A 22008-nucleotide genomic window follows, 5' to 3' on the forward strand; every position below is an offset into this window, starting at 1 on the left:
GAAAAAGGGGAACAGTAGATATTGTAAGATGGCCTAGATTTTAGATTTTATTTTAGCAGATTTAGTGTGCTTGCTTAACCTGACCATTTCATTTTAAAGGTTTTTCACAAACAAATATTCTGCAACAAACCAAGTTAAGTCACCATTTTCTGCTGACACATTATCCGAAAAGAAGCCATGTTGGCGTTGCTAACCTTTTTTCAGCAAGCTAATATAGTAACTACAAATTAGGCACTGACTAGCAACAGATGCTTGTATTGGAATTGTAGCTCAATTTCCCTGTAATTGAAGGATACACAATTAATAAACAGTTAAGAGTCATATATTTATTTCTGTATTTCCTGCTAATATTCCTATTTTAGGATTAAAGTCTGAAACTTAAAAAGTGATGTAACATCAGCTGTGAGAAAGGAACCTACACTATCCAACGTTGGCTGTTTCTCTCTCCACAGATGCTGACAGGCCTGCTGAACTTTTCCAGCATTTTCTGTTTTTACTTATAACTCAGACTTTATGCCTCAGTTCCAGTCGGGGCAATCATGACAAAGAGGAGTTTCGCAAAGCTCCTTCTTCACTTCCCTTATTTGGGCACTTTTGTCTGCGCAACTGGTCTAGCAGCACTCTCTCCATGACTGCTGCCCTGACAAAGTCCAAGCAATAATCGCTGCTATCAAAGATTGCAAAAATCATCAAGACATATGGAGCAAAGCAAATACAGGTCCAGCTATGATTGAATTCAGTGGCAGAATAATCTTGAGGAACTGAATGGCCTTCTTAATGCAATCAGGCAGAGTTAATATGGTGTTATGAAAAGGAAATTGTGTTTGATTAATTTATTAGAGTTCTTTGAGAAGGAACAAACAACATGGATAAAGGGGAACCTGTGGATGTACAGTGCTTAGATTTCCAGAAGGCATTTGACAAGGTGGCACATCAAAGGTAACTACACAAAAGAAGAGCTCATGGTGCAGGGGGTAAACATATTAGCCATGGATAGAGGATTGGTTAGCTAACAGGAAACAGGCAGGAGGTACAAATGGGTCATTTTTGGATTGGCAAGCTGTAAGTTAGAGTTTGGAATGCACTTTTTTTATTCATTTACGGGATGTGGGCGTCTCTGGCTAGGTCAGCATTTATTGTCCATCCCTAATTGCCCTTGAAAAGGTGGTGGTGAGCTGCCTTCTTGAACCGCTGCCAGACCCTGTGGTGTAGGTACACCTACAGTGCAGTTAGGGAGGGAGGATTCTGACTCAGCGACAATGAAGGAACTGCCTGGAAGTTGGTGGAGGCAGGTTCAATTGAAGTATTCAGAAGGGAATTACACTGTTATCTGAAAAGGAAGAATGTGCAGGGTTACAGGGAGGAGGAGGGGTAAATGACACTAGGTGAGTTGCTCATTCAAAGAGCCAGTACAGACACGATGGGCCAAATGGTCTCCTGTGCCATAACAATTTTCTGATCTGTGATTATGATCTGATCTATTGAACCTCCTCAGAACACAGTGTCCTTGACATCCCAGTGCTGGTTTAATGAATGGTACCTTGTATAGTATTAAGATAAAGAATATATCTTAACATAATCATTTGTCTTATGTTTAACTCAAAGTGTACAAACAGCTAGTAACTGGAAAAACCAAATCTTAACATACTGGATTCTTCATTTAAAATTTGGAAGGACATTGCTTACTTGGACCTTTGGGTGCTAAATTGGAATTTTATTTTTTAAAAAGTCATAAGTTCACCATGGAAATGTCAACAAGCATGCCTTTTCCAAGAAATCACCTGATCAGCATGGTACTTAAAAAGGGGGGGTGGGGGGGAGAGCTGTGTGCTTGTTTACATTGCAATTACTTTAATTGATGAAAAAAACTGTTTAAAGACAAAAAGCTAGTGAGTTACTGAAAATCATATGACAGGAATGAGCTTTAAGTTTTGTAACAAAAACAGAATTACCTGGAAAAACTCAGCAGGTCTGGCAGCATCGGTGGAGAAGAAATCAGTTAACGTTTCGAGTCCTCACGACCCTTCGGCAGAACTGAGTATAGTTAGGAGAGAGGTGAAATATAAGCTGGTCTAAGGTGGGGGGGCAGGGGGAGAGAGAAGTTGAGGGTGGGGTGATTGTGGGGATAAGCAAGCAGTGATAGGAACAGATAATCAAAAGATGTCACAGACAAAAGGATCAAAGAGGTGTTAAAGGTGGTGATATTATCTAAGAAAAGTGCTAATTAAGAATGGAAGGCAGGATACTCAAGGTACAGCTCTAGTGGGGGTGGAAAGACTAACAAAGTTTTAGTTTTAGATTTAAAAATAATGGAAATAGGTGGCAAAAGAAGAATCTACTTTTCCCACCTATTTCCATTATTTTTAAATCTAAAACTAAATATAAATTATTGAAAAAAAAAGGAAGGGGGAGGGGGGGGAGAAACGGGGTGGGGATGGGGGGAGGGGGAGTTTAAGATCTAAAGTTGTTGAATTCAATATTCAGCCCGGAAGGCTGTAAAGTGCCTAGTCGGAAGATGAGGTGCTGTTCCTCCAGTTTGCGTTGGGCTTCACTGGAACAATGCAGCAAGCCAAGGACAGACATGTGGGCAAGAGAACAGGGTGGAGTGTTAAAATGGCAAGCGACAGGGAGGTTTGGGTCTTTCTTGCGGACAGACCGCAGGTGTTATGCAAAGCGGTCGCCCAGTTTGCGTTTGGTCTCTCCAATGTAGAGGAGACCGCATTGGGAGCAACGAATGCAGTAGACTAAGTTAGGGGAAATGCAAGTGAAATGCTGCTTCACTTGAAAGAAGTGTTTGGGCCCTTGGACGGTGAGGAGAGAGGAAGTGAAGGGGCAGGTGTTGCATCTTCTGCGTGGGCATGGGGAGGTGCCATAAGTGGGGGTTGAGGAGTAGGGGGTGATGGAGGAGTGGGCCAGGGTGTCCCGGAGGGAACGATCCCTACGGAATGCCGCCAGGGGGGGTGAAGGGAAGATGTGTTTGGTGGTGGCATCATACTGGAGTTGGCGGAAATGGCGGAGGATGATCCTTTGAATGCGAAGGCTGGTGGGGTGATAAGTGAGGACAAGGGGGACCCTATCATGTTTCTGGGAAGGAGGAGAAGGCGTGAGGGCTGATGCGCGGGATATGGGCCGGACACGGTTGAAGGCCCTGTCAATGACCGTGGGTGAAAAACCTCGGTTAAGGAAGAAGGAGGACATGTCAGAGGAGCTGTTTTTGAAGGTAGCGTCATCAGAACTGATGCGACGGAGGCGAAGGAACTGAGAGAATGGGATGGAGTCCTTACAGGAAGCGGGGTGTGAGGAGCTGTAGTCGAGGTAGCTGTGGGAGTCGGTAGGCTTGTAATGGATATTGGTGGACAGTCTATCATCAGAAATTGAGACAGAGAGGTCAAGGAAGGGAAGAGAAGTGTCAGAGATGGACCATGTGAAAATGATAGAGGGGTGGAGATTGGAAGCAAAATTAATAAATTTTTCCAGGTCCCGACGAGAGCATGAAGCAGCACCGAAGTAATCATCGATGTACCGGAGAAAGAGTTGTGGGAGGGGGCCGGAGTAGGACTGGAACAAGGAATGTTCCACATACCGCTTCCTCTTCACCATGGATGTCTAATCCCTCTACACCTCCATCCCCCACCAGGATGGTCTGAGGGCCCTTAGCTTCTTCCTTGAACAGAGGCCCCAACAATCCCCATCCACCACTACTCTCCTCCGTCTGGCTGAACTTGTTCTCACACTGAACAATTTCTCCTTTAACTCCTCTCACTTCCTCCAAATAAAAGGTGTGGCTATGGGTACCCGCATGGGCCCCAGCTACGCTTGTCTCTTTATGGGGTATGTGGAACATTCCTTGTTCCAGTCCTACTCCGGCCCCCTCCCACAACTCTTTCTCCAGTACACCGATGATTACTTCGGTGCTGCTTCATGCTCTCGTCGGGACCTGGAAAAATTTATTAATTTTGCTTCCAATCTCCACCCCTCCATCATTTTCACATGGTCCATCTCTGACACTTCTCTTCCCTTCCTTGACCTCTCTGTCTCAATTTCTGATGATAGACTGTCCACCAATATCCATTACAAGCCTACCGACTCCCACAGCTACCTCGACTACAGCTCCTCACACCCCGCTTCCTGTAAGGACTCCATCCCATTCTCTCAGTTCCTTCGCCTCCGTCGCATCTGTTCTGATGACGCTACCTTCAAAAACAGCTCCTCTGACATGTCCTCCTTCTTCCTTAACCGAGGTTTTCCACCCACGGTCATTGACAGGGCCCTCAACCGTGTCCGGTCCATATCCCGCGCATCCGCCCTCACGCCTTCTCCTCCTTCCCAGAAACATGATAGGGTCCTCCTTGTCCTCACTTATCACCCCACCAGCCTCCGCATTCAAAGGATCATCCTCCACCATTTCCACCAACTCCAGCATGATGCCACCACCAAACACATCTTCCCTTCACCCCCCCTGGCGGCATTCTCCAGGGATCGTTCCCTCCGGGACACCCTGGTCCACTCCTCCATCACCCCCTACTCCTCAACCCCCACCTATGGCACCTCCCCATGCCCACGCAGAAGATGCAACACCTGCCCCTTCACTTCCTCTCTCCTCACCGTCCAAGGGCCCAAACACTCCTTTCAAGTGAAGCAGCATTTCACTTGCATTTCCCCTAACTTAGTCTACTGCATTCGTTGCTCCCAATGCGGTCTCCTCTACATTGGAGAGACCAAACGCAAACTGGGCGACCGCTTTGCAGAACACCTGCGGTCTGTCCGCAAGAAAGACCCAAACCTCCCTGTCGCTTGCCATTTTAACACCCCACCCTGTTCTCTTGCCCACATGTCTGTCCTTGGCTTGTTGCATTGTTCCAGTGAAGCCCAACGCAAACTGGAGGAACAGCACCTCATCTTCCGACTAGGCACTTTACAGCCTTCCGGGCTGAATATTGAATTCAACAACTTTAGATCTTAAACTCCCCCTCCCCCCATCCCCACCCCGTTTCTCCCCCCTCCCCCTTCCTTTTTTTTTCCAATAATTTATATAGATTCTTCTTTTCCCACCTATTTCCATTATTTTTAAATCTAAAACTAAAACTTTGTTAGTCTTTCCACCCCCACCCCCACTAGAGCTGTACCTTGAGTATCCTGCCTTCCATTCTTAATTAGCACTTTTCTTACATAATATCACCACCTTCAACACCTCTTTGATCCTTTTGTCTGTGACATCTTTTGATTATCTGCTCCTATCACTGCTTGCTTATCCCCACAATCACCCCACCCTCAACTTCTCTCTCCCCCCGCCCCCCCACCTTAGACAAGCTTATATTTCACCTCTCTCCTAACTATACTCAGTTCTGCCGAAGGGTCGTGAGGACTCGAAACATTAACTGATTTCTTCTCCACCGATGCTACCAGACCTGCTGAGTTTTTCCAGGTAATTCTGTTTTTGTTTTGGATTTCCAGCATCCGCAGTAGCTTTTAGCTTTTTGTTTTTATCTTTAAGTTTTGGAGCTGTGTTTCTGAATTCAGTTGGAACTGAACTGACAAAGTAAAAAGGTGCGCAGCTCAAAGAAGCAATGGTAACATAAGGAAAAACCTTTCCACGCAGCAAGTGGTTAGGATCCAGAATGCACTGCCTGAGAGTGTGGAGGAGGCTGGGTCAAAAGAGGCATTCAAGAGGCAATTGGATTATTATATGACAAGGAAAAAATTGCAGGGCTATGGGATAAAGGCAGGGAAGTGACACCAGGTGAATTACTCCTTCATGGGGATAGCATTGACATGATGGGCTGAATAGCCTCTTTCTGTGCTGTAACCATTCCATGATTCTAATGTCAACAAAAAGTTGAACAGTTGCAAGAGGAAGTAGAAGTGCTCACAAACGAATGTGAAGAATCTCAGAAACAACTAGCAGAAGCAAAATTAAAGAATATGAGCTTGAAAGATAGCACAGGGGAATTAGGCTCTGTCAAAGAAAAACTGATCAGTGTAGAGAACCAACTTGCATGCATGAAAGATGAGTTTACTAATGAAAAATTATAACTTGATGAACTTAAGTATCAGAAGTCTCTATTAAGTATCATGAAAAATGTCTGGAACAGGAGAAGGAATTGCTAACGAATCAAATACAGAATTAACAACCTAAACCTATGAAATTCTTGAACGTCGATCCAATCGAAAGAACATGAAAGATGAGATGCGCAGTTATGGAAGAGCAAATCCAGACTTTAAAAGCAGATAATGAAAATTCTAAGAAACAGGTTGAGGATCTAATAAGTGAATTGAAAGAGTCTAAGGACCAGTGACCATGGAAGAAAGACTCTGAAAGGAACTGAATACCCAGGTGAAGTTGCTAAGCTTGTGTAAAAATTCCACAGATAACTCTGAAACAAAGACAACTGAACTCACCACAGTAGTTGCTGAGCTAAAATAAGATTAATAACCTTGAAAAAGAATGGGAAAATAAGAGAGTAACAAATATTTGGGAGAAATTGAGAGACATGTGGAAATTATGATCCCATGTTTGAAATGTCAACTTTCAGGAAGATCATGGCAGACTCCACAGAAAAAGAAAACCCAAGTCCACCCTATCAAGGAACAGGACAAACCTATGGAGTCTGAACAAGGCAGACAGGATAACGATAAGAGAAACAGAACTCTAAGGAATCCACAAAGTGAATCAAATGGAGGCCACCATTGCTGGAAACATACAATGCGACGATTTCAACTCCAAATCAACAAAGTTTCCCCAATCAACTGAGTCTACCATTCCTCCAGATGTGACTAGAATGAGGTCCAAAAGAATTGTCAAGCCTCCAGACCGGTTGAATTTGTAAAGTCAGTGACTTGTTTTGAAGGGGGGGGGGGCGGTGGGCCACAGGAGAAGAGATAACATGACAGTACTGTAAATATGTTTGGGTAAAGACTTGGGGAGAAGTGTATTATAAGGTGCTGGGGAAGAAAACAGTTAACTCTCAAAGAGTTTAAATGGTAATTACTAGTTAACAAGTTAAGTATCCCATTTAGAATGTATAAAAAGGGAAAACAGGTGAGGCAATGCACCACAATAAATTCTGTTTGAAGAAGTCAGTCTTGGACTTTATCTTAAAAATAAAAAGCTAAAAGCTACTGCGGATGCTGGAAATCCAAAACAAAAACAGAATTACCTGGAAAAACTCAGCAGGTCTGGCAGCATCGGCGGAGAAGAAATCAGTTAACGTTTCGAGCCTTCATGGCCCTTCGGCAGAACTGAAGCATAGTTAGAAGAAGGGAGACAACTATGCTTCAGTTCTGCCGAAGGGCCATGAAGGCTCGAAACGTTAACTGATTTCTTCTCCGCCGATGCTGCCAGACCTGCTGAGTTTTTCCAGGTAATTCTGTTTTTGTTTTGGACTTTATCTTTACTGTCAAGCAGCCATTGGGACTTTATCATAAGGCTATTTGGCATGGCAAGGTGGGACTAAGGAAACAGTGCCACCCACATTATGATGTAGAGTCACATGTTAGTGGACTGGGTACAGTAGTAGTCTAGCAAAAGCCAGCATGAAGACATCACCTAATAAAGGCTGTACCTTGGAAATGTATATAGCTACGTGTTACCAATAAACACTTAATTGTTCAACCACCACAAGCCTCCAGGCCACTCAGTGAGACACTGAACAAACCCTTACAACAGAAGGTATCAAATGTAGCCCCACTATTTAAGAAGGGAGAGAAAAAAAACGAGAAACTACAGGCCTGTTAGCCTGACATCTATTAGAACCTATTAAAGGATGCAATAACTGGAGACTTAAAAAATAATTGTAAGATTGGGCAAAGCTATCATGGATTTATGAAATGGAAATCATGTTTGACAAACCTGTTGGGAGTGTTTTGAGAATGTAACTAGCAGAATAGATAAAGGGGAATCAGTGGATGTGGAGTATTTTGATTTCAGAAGACTTTCGATAAGGTCCCACACAGGATGTTAGTAAGCAAGATTAGAGTGCATGGATTGGGGGTTATATGCTGTCTTGGATTGAGAATTGGTTAATGGATAGAAAAAAGGGAGTAGGAATAAATGGGTCATTCGTAGGTTGACAGGCTGTGACTAGTGTGGTGCTGCAAGGATCAGTGCTTGGGCCCCAGCTACGCACAATTTATATTAATGATTTGGATGTTGGAACCAAACGTAATATTTCCCGGTTTGCTGATGACAAAACTACGTGGAAACGTGAGTTGTGAGGAGATGCAAAGAGGCTTCAAGGGGATTTAGACGGGTTAAGTGGGCAAGAATATGGCAGATGGAATATAATGTGGCGAAATGTGAAGTTATCCACTTTGGTAGGATAAACAGAAATGCAGGCTATTTCTTAAATATTGAGAGACTGGGAAGTGCTGATATCCAGTGCTGGGTGTTCTTGTTCATAAATCATTAACATGCAGGTGCATCAAGCAATTAGGAAGGCAAATGGTATGTCAGTCTTTATTGCAAGAGGATTTGAGTACGGGTAAAGATGTCTTGCTGCAGTCGGGGCAATCATGACAAAGAGGAGTTTCGCAAAGCTCCTTCTTCACTTCCCTTATTTGGGCACTTTTGTCTGCGCAACTGATCTAGCAGCACTCTCTCCATGACTGCTGCCCTGACAAAGTCCAAGCAATAATCGCTGCTATCAAAGATCTAGTTGAATGGCGGAGCAAGCTCAAGGGGCCGAATGGCCTACTCCTGTTCCTATTTCCTATGTTTCTACCCTTCAGTAGCTTTCAGTAAACAAATAAAAGTCCTTTGTTGGTGGTGGCAAACTGTAGCAGCAACACAGAACCAAAAGCTGGGAAACTGCGAGAGCAATTTTGCTCCTTCACTAACTTCATAATCTCAACCTTGATCCCATCAGTATAAGCTGAAGGGAAGAGAGTTTGAACATATCATGTGTGCTCTACCCAAAGGCAGGTCCTTGGCTCATAGTCTTCTCCACATCTCTCCAGCCTGTGCCAGTCTTTTCATTTTCCAATAACTTCCTTCAATTTTCAAGCCATCTGGCATTGAAATTCTCTTCCTTCCTCCCTCTTTTTCCCTGAAATCTTCCGTCCATTACGTCTCTTAATAGTTATGCCTTACCTAATCTCTCTGCCTTTTTTTAGGAAAAGGCAGAGAGTGAATTTTTTGTTCATTCACTCTCCTCAGCACTTTATCATTTGTTACTTTTTTTGTCCAGCAGATGCTTTCCATTCTTCTCCAACCCACATTTCAAAGCTATTTAGCAAGTTGGTCTCCTCTTTCCAAGTCTCACATTCATACAGAATAACACTCCAAATCAAGCTCTTTACAAGTTGTTTCTTGAGTTGTTTATTCAATTTTCCAGTTAGCAACTGCTTTTTCCATGGTTATCCTTTTTCTTATTTATTTGTTGCACCTTCCATTTGCAGATATTATACTTCCTAAATACTTCAATTCTTGCACCTGTTCTGGCTTTTTTCCCTATATATGAATATTTCTTGGTGGTTTTTAGATATGCATCAATTTGGTTTTGCTGATGTTCACATTCATTCCAAAGTTCATGGCTACTGTTACTCGTCCATCTAGTAGTTCTGTAATCCTTCTGTGCTTGATACAAGTCCTTTGGCATCTAAAAATCTAACTGATGTTATCATTTAATCTTAACGTCAGATTCTGTGTTTTCGAATGTTTCTTTAATCATTGCTTCTGTATACACATTGAAGAGGAATGGTGATAAACAACTCCCTTGGCAAACTCCTCTCCCAAAACCAATACCTCCTTGGTTACTATCATTGCTGCTGATTGTCCTATGTACAGACTTCTTATGAGTCGTCTATCTCTCCAGTCTATTCCAATGTCTTTCAGCGCTTCAAGAGCTGAATCCTGCCAACCCAATTGAATGCTTCTTTAGAATTTGCAAAACAAACTTATACTTCCTGTCCTAACTGTAAGTCATTTTGATATTGTGTATTTCTGTCATGCTGTAAGGCTTTCCTTTGTTTCTTTTTAATATGTATTAACTTTATACTTGTGTTAAAATATAACCAGTTGTGAGGTGGATCAACGACCTGAGCTCAAAACCGGGTGGTAGGAACATGTAGTGCGAAGGACATTAGACAAAGGGAGGAGATTTCTGATCGAAGACATCAACACTGAGGTTTATGTGGAACTTTATAAAAACTAAAGACTGAACAAAGGTATAAACATACACAGACATGTCAGGACATGCCACTGGGGCGATGACCAACCACCAGACACCTTGATTACAGAAACCGACCTAGACAACGGCCTCTCGAAGAAATCGCATCCATTGCTGGCAGGTACCTGGAAACACCCCCTGCTGAAAGCAGGAAATGACCACATGCAGATTGTCTTTGCATGGCCAGGTCGGGATTGATAATCCAATCAGATGACTCGATTTAAGACAATACCTTATATGCCGAGAGACCAGGGTCAGAAAGGGGTATAAAGCCATAGCTCTCAAGGACATTGCTGCTGCAGCCAGGAAATGTGACTTGGTCAGTTACAGGAAGTCGCATGGAAGAATTCATTCAACGATCCGGCCACCTGGGAATGAGATCCTGCATATGGGTCTTACTAAGCAACTGGTGTTGTAAGTATATACAATTGCTTAGTAGGTTAATAAAGGTTTTCCACATAAAGTGGAAATTGCATCCATAGTTTGTTTTGTGATGTTGATATCAAAGTACGGAATGAGGACCTTAGAGGATAGTGAGACCCCGTGTTGCATTACTCAGAGTTCACTCATTAATGTAATAATGACAATTGCTTCTCCTGTCCCTCTAACCCCCTAGAATCCAAACTGGAGAGTGAGGTAGGTGATTTATTAACAAATCCTGATGAAATAAGGAAAAGCTGGAAGTAGCATTTTGAAGAACTACATGCAAAAAATGAAAAACCTGAAATGATTGAGCTACAAGAATAATGTTGACATCTATTTCATTGGACCAGAAATGCTAGAGAGTAAGATAAGAGCAGCAATTAATGAAATGAAAACCGGAAAAGCGGGCGGAATAGATTAAATAACTGCAAAGTTGATTAAAAATATGGGAAAGAACATAACATCAATGTTTACTAAGCTGTGCATTCTCAGGAGAATGGCCAGAGGATATTATGCACCAATAATGGTCACCCTTTAAAGAAACCAAAGGCATGCCGATTTCCTGACTTTCGGCCAATTGATTTGATTGTCCATGCAGCAAAGGTTGTGTTGAAAATTGTAACAGAGTGGGTGGGAAGGTATAGAACTACATTGGAAATGAACAGCCTGAACATAAAGAAATAGGAGCAGGAGTAGACCATATGGCCCGTCAAGCCGTGATCTGCCATTCAAAATGGTCATGGCTAATTTTCAGCTTCAACTACATTTTCCCACCTGTTCCTGATATCCCTCGATTCCCCGAGGAAATCTGTCGATCTCAGCCTTAACTTTATCCAATGATAGAGCATCCACAACCCACTGGAGTAGAGGATACCAAAGATTCACAACCTTGTGAGTGAAGAAATTTCTCATCTCAGTCCTAAACGATCAACCCCTTATCCTGGGACTGTGCCCCATTGTTCTAGCTTCCCCAGCCAGGAGAAACAACTCTCAGTTTCGACCCTGTCAAGCCCCTTCAAAATCTCCTATGTTTCAATGAGATCACCTGTAAGAACAACTGCCAGACTGTTCTCAGGCGAAATCTAATGCTTGGCTATAGAGCATGAGGGAAGGCTCAAGAATATATCACCTGTTTTATCTCTCAGTCATTGAAGGTTGTGTCATGGCAAGAAATAAATGGCTATTATGTCTTGCTTTCTTACCAATAACCTGATCCCTGGCTTCTTGGATTGAAGGACAAAATACACTTTACGTTTTAACACTAAGCAAGTCAGGAAAATCATTTGTCTATTATCTAAATTTATGTAATTAAAAATAAAGTAAGAAATGTATAATACCACAAAGGCATAATTCAAAACAAAGTAGATCTCACTCAGTCACACCCAAGGGATGAAACTCCAACTGAAATCGTACGCTGCAAACTTTACCTTTTACCATCAATAAAACTTACAAACGGATCTAGATCATGTCTCCTCCTTACTGCAGGGGAGTTCTAGTATTCACTGATGGAGAGATACCCAAGAGTGTCTAATGAATGCAACAGAAGCTGAGACCATGGAGTGGTCAAAGCAATAATCCTTGAAACTTCTCCAGTAACAGTTTCAGAGTGAGCAGCTTCAGATTAGTGCTGTCCAATGCCATGACATACAGACAGGTGCTCATTTACTTGTCACTTTATCACATTTCTTAAAAATGCTTGAATGTGCTTCAGATACAATGAATTAGTTTTAAGTGCAGTTATTATGTAGGCAAACAAGGCAGACATATTTGTGCACAACAAGATCTCACACAATAATATGATGAATGACTCAGCTAATATGCTTATTTTATTGTTGCATTGGTTGAGAGAGGAGTACTTGTCAGGACATTGGAAAAAAAATTTTAAAGCTCATCTGAACACCAAACAGGTAGATGGGATCCTGGTTTAACTTTGGATCAAAAGAACAGCACTGTCTCAGTACTGTTCTAGATGTATTCAGCAGATCCACTCTAAATGCCTTCCATCAGAGTGGATTACCAGTGAGGATACTTCCTATTCTGATAGGCATCCATTCAGGTAAAGGTTTTAGAAATTTTAAAAACAAGTTAAGGACAACTTTATTTTTAAGAGGGAGCAATCCGAATAAAGGTATTTCCTTGAGATCGTTTTCCCCTGTAACAGGTATATTCAATTTTGTAGCTTAATAAAACTATAAGTAGAATAACTTACAAAGAACTCAGTACAAGCTTTGTTTACTTTATGGACATTCCGTTGCTAGAATTCTCACCTCAGGAACCCACGTCGTGCAGTCACCTCAGCGTGGCTGTCATTAACTACATTACCTAGGAAATATTTGAAGAAAATATGAAACTTGATGCGGGGGAACAATGCAGCACAAATCAATATATTTTTATATTAAAAATCATCAGTTTTGAATGCTGTGATTAACCTTTCGACACATTACCATCAAGTCAATTGGTTTCGGAGTTAATTGGTTGGTTCTGATTGGTTAGAGTTAAAAATGTGCTTGGCATATGCAATGAGATCCAAATACTGTAGCCATTAGACACCAGCTCTTTCTGTAACCTGACAAGCTATACCTCCTGCTCTACCTTCCACTACAATTTCAGAGTATGATGTGCCACTCATTCCATGGCCTCCCATTCTTCACTGTACTCCACTCCTATCTATCCTTGTGCCAGTCTTTCTTTTTCCCTCTCCATTTATGGCTTTTGCTACTCCAGGCAACTCTTTGCCATTCCAATAGCAGGACTGCTCTGGCTACTGCACCTGTCCTGGATTCTTTTGCGGGAGTGGTTAAGGAAATATGATTGGGACATTTCTTATACTCTGTTACTGCAGTTGGTGCAGGAGCAAAAGTTATGACAACGGGAAGTTAAGTTTGTGGACAGGAATTTCACTCTACACCAATTCTTAAATTTATATACAAATAGATTTATATATTTTTTGTTTGTAAACCAATGCAACATCGAAGCCTTTCACAATTCTTTTGAGATTGAATTTTTCAGTATTTCTTATAGGGAATGGGTTTGGAAATGGGATTGTGTACACCCACTGACTTGTTCATCTCAACATCAGTGTAAGGAAGTATTGAGCAATGCCCAGACATTTCTCCACAGTGGATTATGAAAGCTTGAGACAAAACCTCTCTCGCTCGCCTCCTTTCAGTCATTGTGTAGCATTGCAATTAGAAGAAAGAGATCATGTTTGTTAATTCTTTGGCTAGCTCATACGACTCAGAAAAAGACTTTTTGGGTGAAATACTAAGCTTATTAAAATTGTACACCATACTCGAAAAATTAGGGCATGTCATTGCAAGTTGGCATGCAGAAATCAGGTGCTCTTGTGTAGGGAGAAAGGGGAACAAAACAAATCAGGGTTATGACACAGCCAAAGCTTAGTATTGCGTCAGACAAAAGTATTCCTATGCTTTTTTAAAAATTCATTCATGGAGTGTGGGTGTTACCGGCTAGGCCAGCATTTATTGCCCATCCCAAATTGCCCTTGAGAAAGTGGCGATGAGCTGCCTTCTTGAACCGCTACATGCAGCCCATGTGGTGTGGTTAGGAGGTTCCAGGATTTTGACCTGTGGAGGTCAATACTCCCCACTTGACTGGATGAGTGCAGCTCCAACAACACACAAGCTCAACACCATCCAGGACAAAGCAGCCCACTTGATTGGCACCCCATCCACAAACATTCACTCCCTCCACCACCGACACACAGTAGGAGCAGTGTGTACCATCTACAAGATGCACTGCAGGAAATTACCAAGGCTCCTTAGACACTACCTTCCAAACTCACGACCACTGCCATCTAGAAGGACAAGGGCAGCAGATAGATGGCAACACCAACACCTAGAAGTGTCCCTCCAAGTCACTCACCATCCTGACTTGGAAATTAATTGCCATTCCTTCGCTGTCACTGGGTCAAAATCCTCGAATTCCCTCCCTAACAGCACTATGGGTGTACCTACACCATATAGGCTGCAGCGGTTCAAGAAGGCAGCTCACCACCACTTTCAAGGTCAACTAGGGATGGGCAATAAATGCTGGCCCAGCCAGCGAAGCCGACATCCCATGACTGAATAATAAAAAAACTGCAACCAGTGGAGAGTTTTTCCCGATTCCCATTGACTCCAGTTTTGCTAGGGTTCCTTGATGTCACACGCAGTCAAATGCTGCCTTGATGTCAAGGGCAGTCACCCTTACCTCACCTTTTCTTAAACAATTATTTTACATTGACAGAATAATGCGATTTAGAGACAGGCATCAAGTCATTTTCAGATTCCTTTTGTCCTGGTGTCAAAGGAGGAGAAACGTGACAGCACAAGCAATTGTCATTAAATTTTGTGAGAAGGCAGCCAGCTTCCGTGCATTCAAACATGTTTTCGGTGTGAAATCCCACAGCACCTCTACTGCCTTTGCAGCATCAGCTAGGGAAAAAGGCGGGCGAGCGGCTGGGCATTTATCAGAGCTTGGCCATGGCGTTGGGAGGCAAGAACAACGGTTTTGTGCTCTTCAGGCCAGCAATGTCAGTGTGTGAGGCGCATTGTCTGTAATAATGACAATCTTTCTTTTCTTTCATTGATACGTTTCATCCACTTTCCTGATCCAGGTCTCAAAAAATGCTGGAGATCATCCAGGTGATTTTGTTAGCCTCATACTGTGTGGGTAGTGAAGCAATATGGTTCCTTGGAATTTCCTATCACAAGACGGGGCAGCTTTTCAGTGCCATTCATTTTGGCACAGACCATAGCAGTGACTCATTCCTTGCTCCGCTTTCCACCATTACACGTTTCATCTTTAAACATCAAAGAGTGGTTTGGCAAAAGAGAATCCACGTTAAAAATGTCTCTTGGTTCATACTTGATCAAGTCATGGATAGAACATTTTGGAGCCAATCATCTGTCATTGCTGCCGTAACCACCGCACCCTTACCGCTTACCGCGCAGAAGACAATGCCATGCCTTGTCTTGAATCAGTCCAGCTATCCATCACTGCAGGTGAACTCCATGTGGCCCAGCTTCTTTGCCAGGGCGACTCCCCTTTCCTGCAGGATTGGACCACTGAAGGAAACGTTCTCTGCTTAGGCTGCCTTGAACCGCATTAGCAGAGCTTCTTCAGCATGGGGATAGGCAGCATTCTCATCCTCTTCCATGCTGGAGAGAATACCTGTTTGTCAAATTGTTCCAAGATGCTTGCCTTGTGTTTCATAATGGTGGACAAACTCAATGTTGGAATCTCCCTTCCTTTGCAATGTCCGCTTTCCACTTTGTGCCATGTTTTTCCACTTGCTGTATCAACTTCACCTTCTCTCTGATCGACAACACTTTTGACTTTCTCACAGGTTCAGCCCTACTCGCAGAATTTGCATGACCTTTCATAGCGAGATCTTGATGCCAAATGATGGCTTGCCAGCGCTCCAGGATTTCACACTTTTGTATGGTCTAACTCCACACTGATTGGTTGATGCAGTCACATGACAAGCTTAGAAAAGTTCAGCTAATCCAGAATTATCAGTGCGGAATTTTGGCTTATCATGGGCATTATTCTATGCGATTTGCTATTCTGCTGACAGGAATGGTTTACAACTTAGACATAACTGAAATTTTGTGTCATTCAAATTTGACTCATTGTGATTTCACTGTAGATTGCATACTTGACATAACAGGCAAGAAAAAATAATTTATCTTTAATGGATGAACCCTCAAGGAAATTACACTCCATTTAGATTCCAGTATGTAAATGTTTAGGTCTTGGCATGTGGATAGATTGATTAATATGCTTTGCCAGTATTTGTTCAGCATCCTGAAATCCCATTAAAATGTAGAAAAGTAGAAGCCTTTCCCCAAGGACTTTTCTCAACCTTCCACTGCCCAAATCCTATCCTGCACTATGTTCCACTTCATCCTATGCTGGCTAACTTCCACAGGTTCCCTGTATTCCAGTGACAGGATTCAAAATCTTTTTAACATATCCATATATTATTTGTTATATGAATTAGGGTGGAGAGAATGCCTGTTTGACAAACTGTTCCAAGGTTGTGCATAATGGTTGACTCAATGGTGGAATCTCCCACTCCTTTGTGATGTCTGCTTTCCACTTCGTGCCACGGTTATCCACTTAATATATCAACTTCATCTTCTCTGCAATCAGTCCACCCTAATTTTACAACCTTCTCTAGCCTATCATGCTTCCTGCTCCTCTCATTTCTCACTTGGTAAATCTTCAAGAACACCAGATTAAACCTTTATCCCTCATTCCTTTCCTCCCCACCTTCAAAAGGGTCCTCAAATTTTATAATTTTGACCATGTATTTGAGCACCTCTAATTCATCCACTACTATTTGGTCCATTCTCTCTTACATAAAAGCACTTTGGGATGTTTTCTCAATGTCTTGAGTGTTGCTCAATACTTCCTTACATTGGTGCAGTTGAGATGAACTTTGTAAATGAATGCTGTTGTCGTATGGCTCACCTAGAGCATGGAAGCTTAACCCTTATCACCCCTGTGCTTGCTGACTCACACTCCCTCCCAGTCAAAAAAAGTCTTGATTTTAAAATTCTCATCCATGTTTTCACCATTGGTGGCCATGCCTTCAGTTGCTTAGGCCCCTAGCTCTGGAATACCTTCCCTATATCTCTCCACCCACTTTACTCCTTTAAGACACTCTTTAAAACCTACCTTTTTAAGCCAAGTTTTTGGCCATTGGACCTAATTCTCCTTAATCGGCTTGGTGTTATACTTTGATTTATAATGCTCCTGTGAAGTGCCTTGGGGCATTTCATTATGTTAAAGGCACTATATAAATAAAAGTTGTTGTGTAATTGTTTGAGATTTGTTTTGCATTAACGAAAAATTAAAACCATCACAGTGACCAAATGGAAAACTTCATCTTGGATTTGTAGTTTAAAACTTAAAATGGAAGCTGCTCTCTCTTCACAGTTTCAAGTATCAAGCTTCTGCATATTTGTTTGTAAGCAAAATTCAGAACACTATAGAGCCTACATAAAATGATTTAGTCATCTATAATGTCTTGCCATCCAAGGAGGTAAGAGAACATGGTGGACATCCACATAGGCAATTTATCATAACCAAAGTTAATTATTAGACCGGGACTATGCTAACCAAAGTATGCCAGATAAAGACACATTTTAGTCCATAAGAGGTTTGGTCTGCTTATGGAAAAAGTCATTAAGCCTTTTACACATGAAAAAGATGTTGGAAGAAAGCCCCAACTCTTAGCAACCAGGAATCTGAAATTATCTCTGGCAAAAACCTCTGGATGCTGGGATAATTGGAGCTTTCAAAACTGTACTATTGTTAAGAAAGTGTACCATGACATATGCAGCTAAGGCTGAGAGCTGAGGTACAGATCAAGCATGATCTAATTGATTGGCAGAGCAGGCTCAAAGGGCCAACTGGCTTTCTCTTTGCCCCATCTTCCTTTGTTCCTAACCATTTCTATGAAAACAGGAATGTATAATTTTTTTAAAATTTGACCTGGTTAGCTTATGAAAATAATAGAGCACCATTTCATTATCATTCAACACATGTAAATTTCAGCTCTGAAATGTAAGAGTATGGATAAAATTATTTAGTTAATTTCAGGTATTGCTATACAACAATAAATGTGAAACATTTCATTGATGCATGAAAAGAACTTAGTAAATGAAACACACTTTTTACAATGTGACAAACTAGAACAGTTTAAATGTTGTTACAAAGGGGAAGTGCCATTATATTCGCCATCATGAATACATACCATTTTTGCTCATTTTTATCTGTCCTATGCATTTTGATCCAGTCCCCATTGCAACAACTTCCAGGGCTACTGCAAGAAACACAGGTCCTTCTTATTGCATCTCATATGCCCATATTCCAAACATTAAAATGTTTGTTTAACAAAAAAGATTAGCACTAGTGTCAATCATACAATGCAAAGTGATGTGATGTTACGCTAACTTTGTGAATGTTACATGCGAATGTCAATGCTGCAAGACAATTAAACCTGTCATTAGCATTCTTCCCACTCACCTGCAAAACATTCCTTCCTCACTTATGATAAAAGCAAAAAACTGCGGATGCTGGAAATCCAAAACAAAAATAAAAATAAAAATACCTGGAAAAACTCAGCAGGTCTGGCAGCATCTGCGGAGAGGAACACAGTTAACGTTTCTAGTCCGTATGACTCTTCCTCACTTGTGTTCATTTAAGGATCACTCGCCATGTATGAGTCTAAGACAAGTCTCGTCATGCTCTTTTTTACCATGGGGACACTAAATGTCCTCACCTGATGCCCAAACATGGGCACTTATAAGAAAGAATAGCAAAGAGAAAAGAGGAACCATGTCTGCCTAACCCCACCCAAACTCAGAGGTACATTATGATCAGTCCAGTTGGGATTAACAAACTCACCACACACTGGGCTTTCCTGGCTGGTACGGTTCAGTGCCACATCAGGTACAATTAGTTGTACTTTTAAAGAAAATCACTACATTAGAAGCACTAAGGATATCAGTACTGAAATTCATGAACTTTACATCAAATAAGTTAATAAGTTATTCAAAATTGTCAACATTATCTATTGGTTTTTGGTATTTGTCAGACAGGCTGCAAGGATCAGCAGAATACAATGGCTAAATAAACTATCGCCAGTGAAATTAATTTAGACAATTCCAGTCTAGTTTACAATGGCTGCAATTCCAAAGCACAAAAATGATGAATAAACTGGCAGTGTCAAACAGCCTACAACAATGGTGGCTTTAGGAAACTGAATTGTGTCTTCCTAGCACAGCTAGGGTGTTAAGGCTGTGGTTAAGGTACACAAGAGTGGAAAGCATTTTATTGCCTCTAATCTGAAGTACTTAATCTAAACACGCAACATAATCGGGCTGAAATTCCTCCCATCATTAATTCTATCAAAAAAAATGGCGGCTAGCATAAAATTAAATTTCCTCTTTTGTGCCCTCTCCAAATACAAAGATTTATTCCATGCTCCATGCCCCAAGTCTTTAATGTTGTTCAGCATGAAAAATTGCTGAAAAAGATTTACGAAAAAGATTTGTTTTGAACCCCCGCCAAGTATATCAAGTGCATTGATGGAAACTGAATAGGTTGTAGAGATTTCAAATACAATAAATATATTCCGAAGCTAAACTTGAAACAACTGCATTATTGGCTTCCTGATATTATGATATTAGGGCACAAACAAAGAGATGATTAGAATTGAGAGCATTTAGGAACTTGTGGCTTTGTTCCCCCTTTTCAGTCTTACTTAAAAATGTCAAGAAACAGATGGAACAGGACAGTGGGATGTCATTAAAAACAATAATTTTCAGTTAGAATTCCAAAAATAGTCAGCTTATTCAATAGTGTCTATAGGACCAGTCAAAAATATCATAAGTTTAAAATGTGCTTGTCAGTCATGCATTCGCTATGATAGGTAACAGTATATTTCATGCTTTCTTACCATCATTTCTCTCAATACTACAACATGGTTTTGTGCTTAGTTTTCCCTCAACTTTTACCACAGCTGCAAGTAGTGTCCATTCCCGTCTGGGATCTGGCAGACCTGTCTTTGGTAGCTTGGTAGAATAGTGCTTATAGCAAAGACTGGCAATTTCATCTGCTGTCCACATTGCGGGAATCCTCAAGGGGAACAGGAAGAAAATTAGTGTTACAAGTGGAAATAGAAACACTATAGATTAGACTGAATTAATACTTTGTAAAGTGAATAAACATTTCTCTTTCCTGTATGGGTGCATGGATTATGCATGTAATAAATAATACATCTCTGAGCTGCAATATTTCTATAGAAAGGAAATATTAGAAGGGATAACTGAAAACTTAGTCCAAAAGATAGAGTTTCAGTGAGTTTATCAAGGTTTCAGATAGAAGCAAACTGCATTCAGTAGTAAAGGGGCCCTGACCTGAAGACTGATATAGGTAAGATTAAATATAAAAGATTTAGAATGGAGAGTAGGAGAAACTTCTTCAGACAAATTGAGTCTGTTGAATTATATTGATACACACAGAAACACCCTCAAAATTCAAGATTAGGTTGGATAAATGTATGAACGAAAAACGGTTAAAAAGATATGGGAACAGGGCAAGTGAATACAATTAGAACTATTTGTTTACAATCAGGGTAAACACTGACAGGGCCTAATGGCCTGTTTCCATGTTATAATTTTTATGTATATCCAATAGAGATGAGGTAGAAAGGTGTAGCGAGGGAGTTCCAGAGATCAAGATCAAAATTGCTGGCACCAATGGTGGGCGAAGAGCCAGAATCATTGAACTTTGGGGTGAAGAAGGGGATACAAGGCTGCAGGGTACTGCAGATAAGGTGGGACAAGGTCATGGATAAAGATGAGGATTTTAAATTTAAGGTGCTAGGAAACTGGGAACTAACACATGTCAGCAAGAGCAGGGATGAGGGGTGAGTGGAATAAAGTACAAGACAGAAAATGAAGGCACTAGAATAATCAAGCCAAGAGTTGACAAAAGCATGGATAAGTATTTCAAAGATAGAAGGGCTGAGGTAGAGGGTGGGAATACATGTTCTTGATCATGGATGTGGGGGTCTGAAACTCAATTTTGGATCAGAACACCAAGGTCTCAATCTATAAGATCTGCCTATTACTGGAAGACTGCAGACTGGATATCCTGCTTACAATTCTGTCCATTTTTACTGTTTTTATAATTACATCTTAAAGGAAGAGAGGGAGGTAGAGAAGCAAAGAGGTGTAGGAGGGAAGTCCAGGGATTAGGCAGCTTAATGGTGGAGCGAATAAAATCAGGGATGTTCAAGAAGCCAGAACGAGAGGAATTCAGAGATCTTGAAGGGTTGTAAGGCTAGTAGTGGTTACAGAGATCCAGGGGCCATGGAGGGATTTGGAAACAAAAGTTGAGAATTTTTAAATTGAGACATTGCCAGACCAGAAGCCAATGTAGGTTACCAAGACCAGGGCTGATGGGTGAATGGGACATGGTGCAAGTTAGGATACCTGCAGCAGTTTTGGGTGATTTCAAGTTTATGGACAGTTAAGGTTGGGAGTCTGGCCAAGAGAGTGGTGAAATAGTTAATCTAAAGATAGCAAAAGCATGGATGAGGGTCTCAGCAGGGGATGAGCTGAAGCAGAAGCAGTCATGAGACGTTACTGAGGTGGAAGTAGGCAGTCTTGACAATGGAAGAGATGTGGGGCCAGAAGCTCATCTCTAGACGAAATGTAACACCAAGGTTGCAAACTGTCTGGTTCAGACTCAGACAGCTGCCAGAGAGGGATGGAATAGCTGGCTAGGAAACATTGCAATGTTTCGACTATTGGAATTCTTCAGTTAACTTTTACATGAAGTCAGTCATACAGCAATCAGTCTGAACCATTGTGCAAGTTTACTTCAGGTCAACTTA

General features: G+C 41.5%; 1 protein-coding gene across 6 annotated transcripts in view; it reads right to left on the reverse strand.

Moving 5' to 3' along the window:
- adat1 (adenosine deaminase tRNA specific 1) overlaps positions 1–22008 on the reverse strand; it is a 63672-nt gene that overhangs the window by 40465 nt on the left and 1199 nt on the right. For 5 of the 6 annotated variants that reach the window (XR_013576953.1, XM_078544515.1, XM_078544512.1 and 2 more), the window contains 3 exons: positions 20065–20243; positions 18358–18426; positions 12857–12911 (listed from right to left, as the gene is read on the reverse strand). Coding sequence is in view for 5 of the 6 variants with exons in the window: in XM_078544515.1 (XP_078400641.1) it covers positions 12857–12911; positions 18358–18426; positions 20065–20233 (293 nt within the window). In the remaining variant the exon portion in view is untranslated. Of the gene's footprint in view, positions 1–12856; positions 12912–18357; positions 18427–20064; positions 20244–22008 lie in introns of those variants that run through there. The other variant, XM_078544513.1, reaches the window with a different exon arrangement.

The sequence above is a fragment of the Cetorhinus maximus genome, chromosome 6, assembly GCF_964194155.1.
Source record: "Cetorhinus maximus chromosome 6, sCetMax3.hap1.1, whole genome shotgun sequence".
Lineage (NCBI taxonomy): Eukaryota > Metazoa > Chordata > Chondrichthyes > Lamniformes > Cetorhinidae > Cetorhinus > Cetorhinus maximus.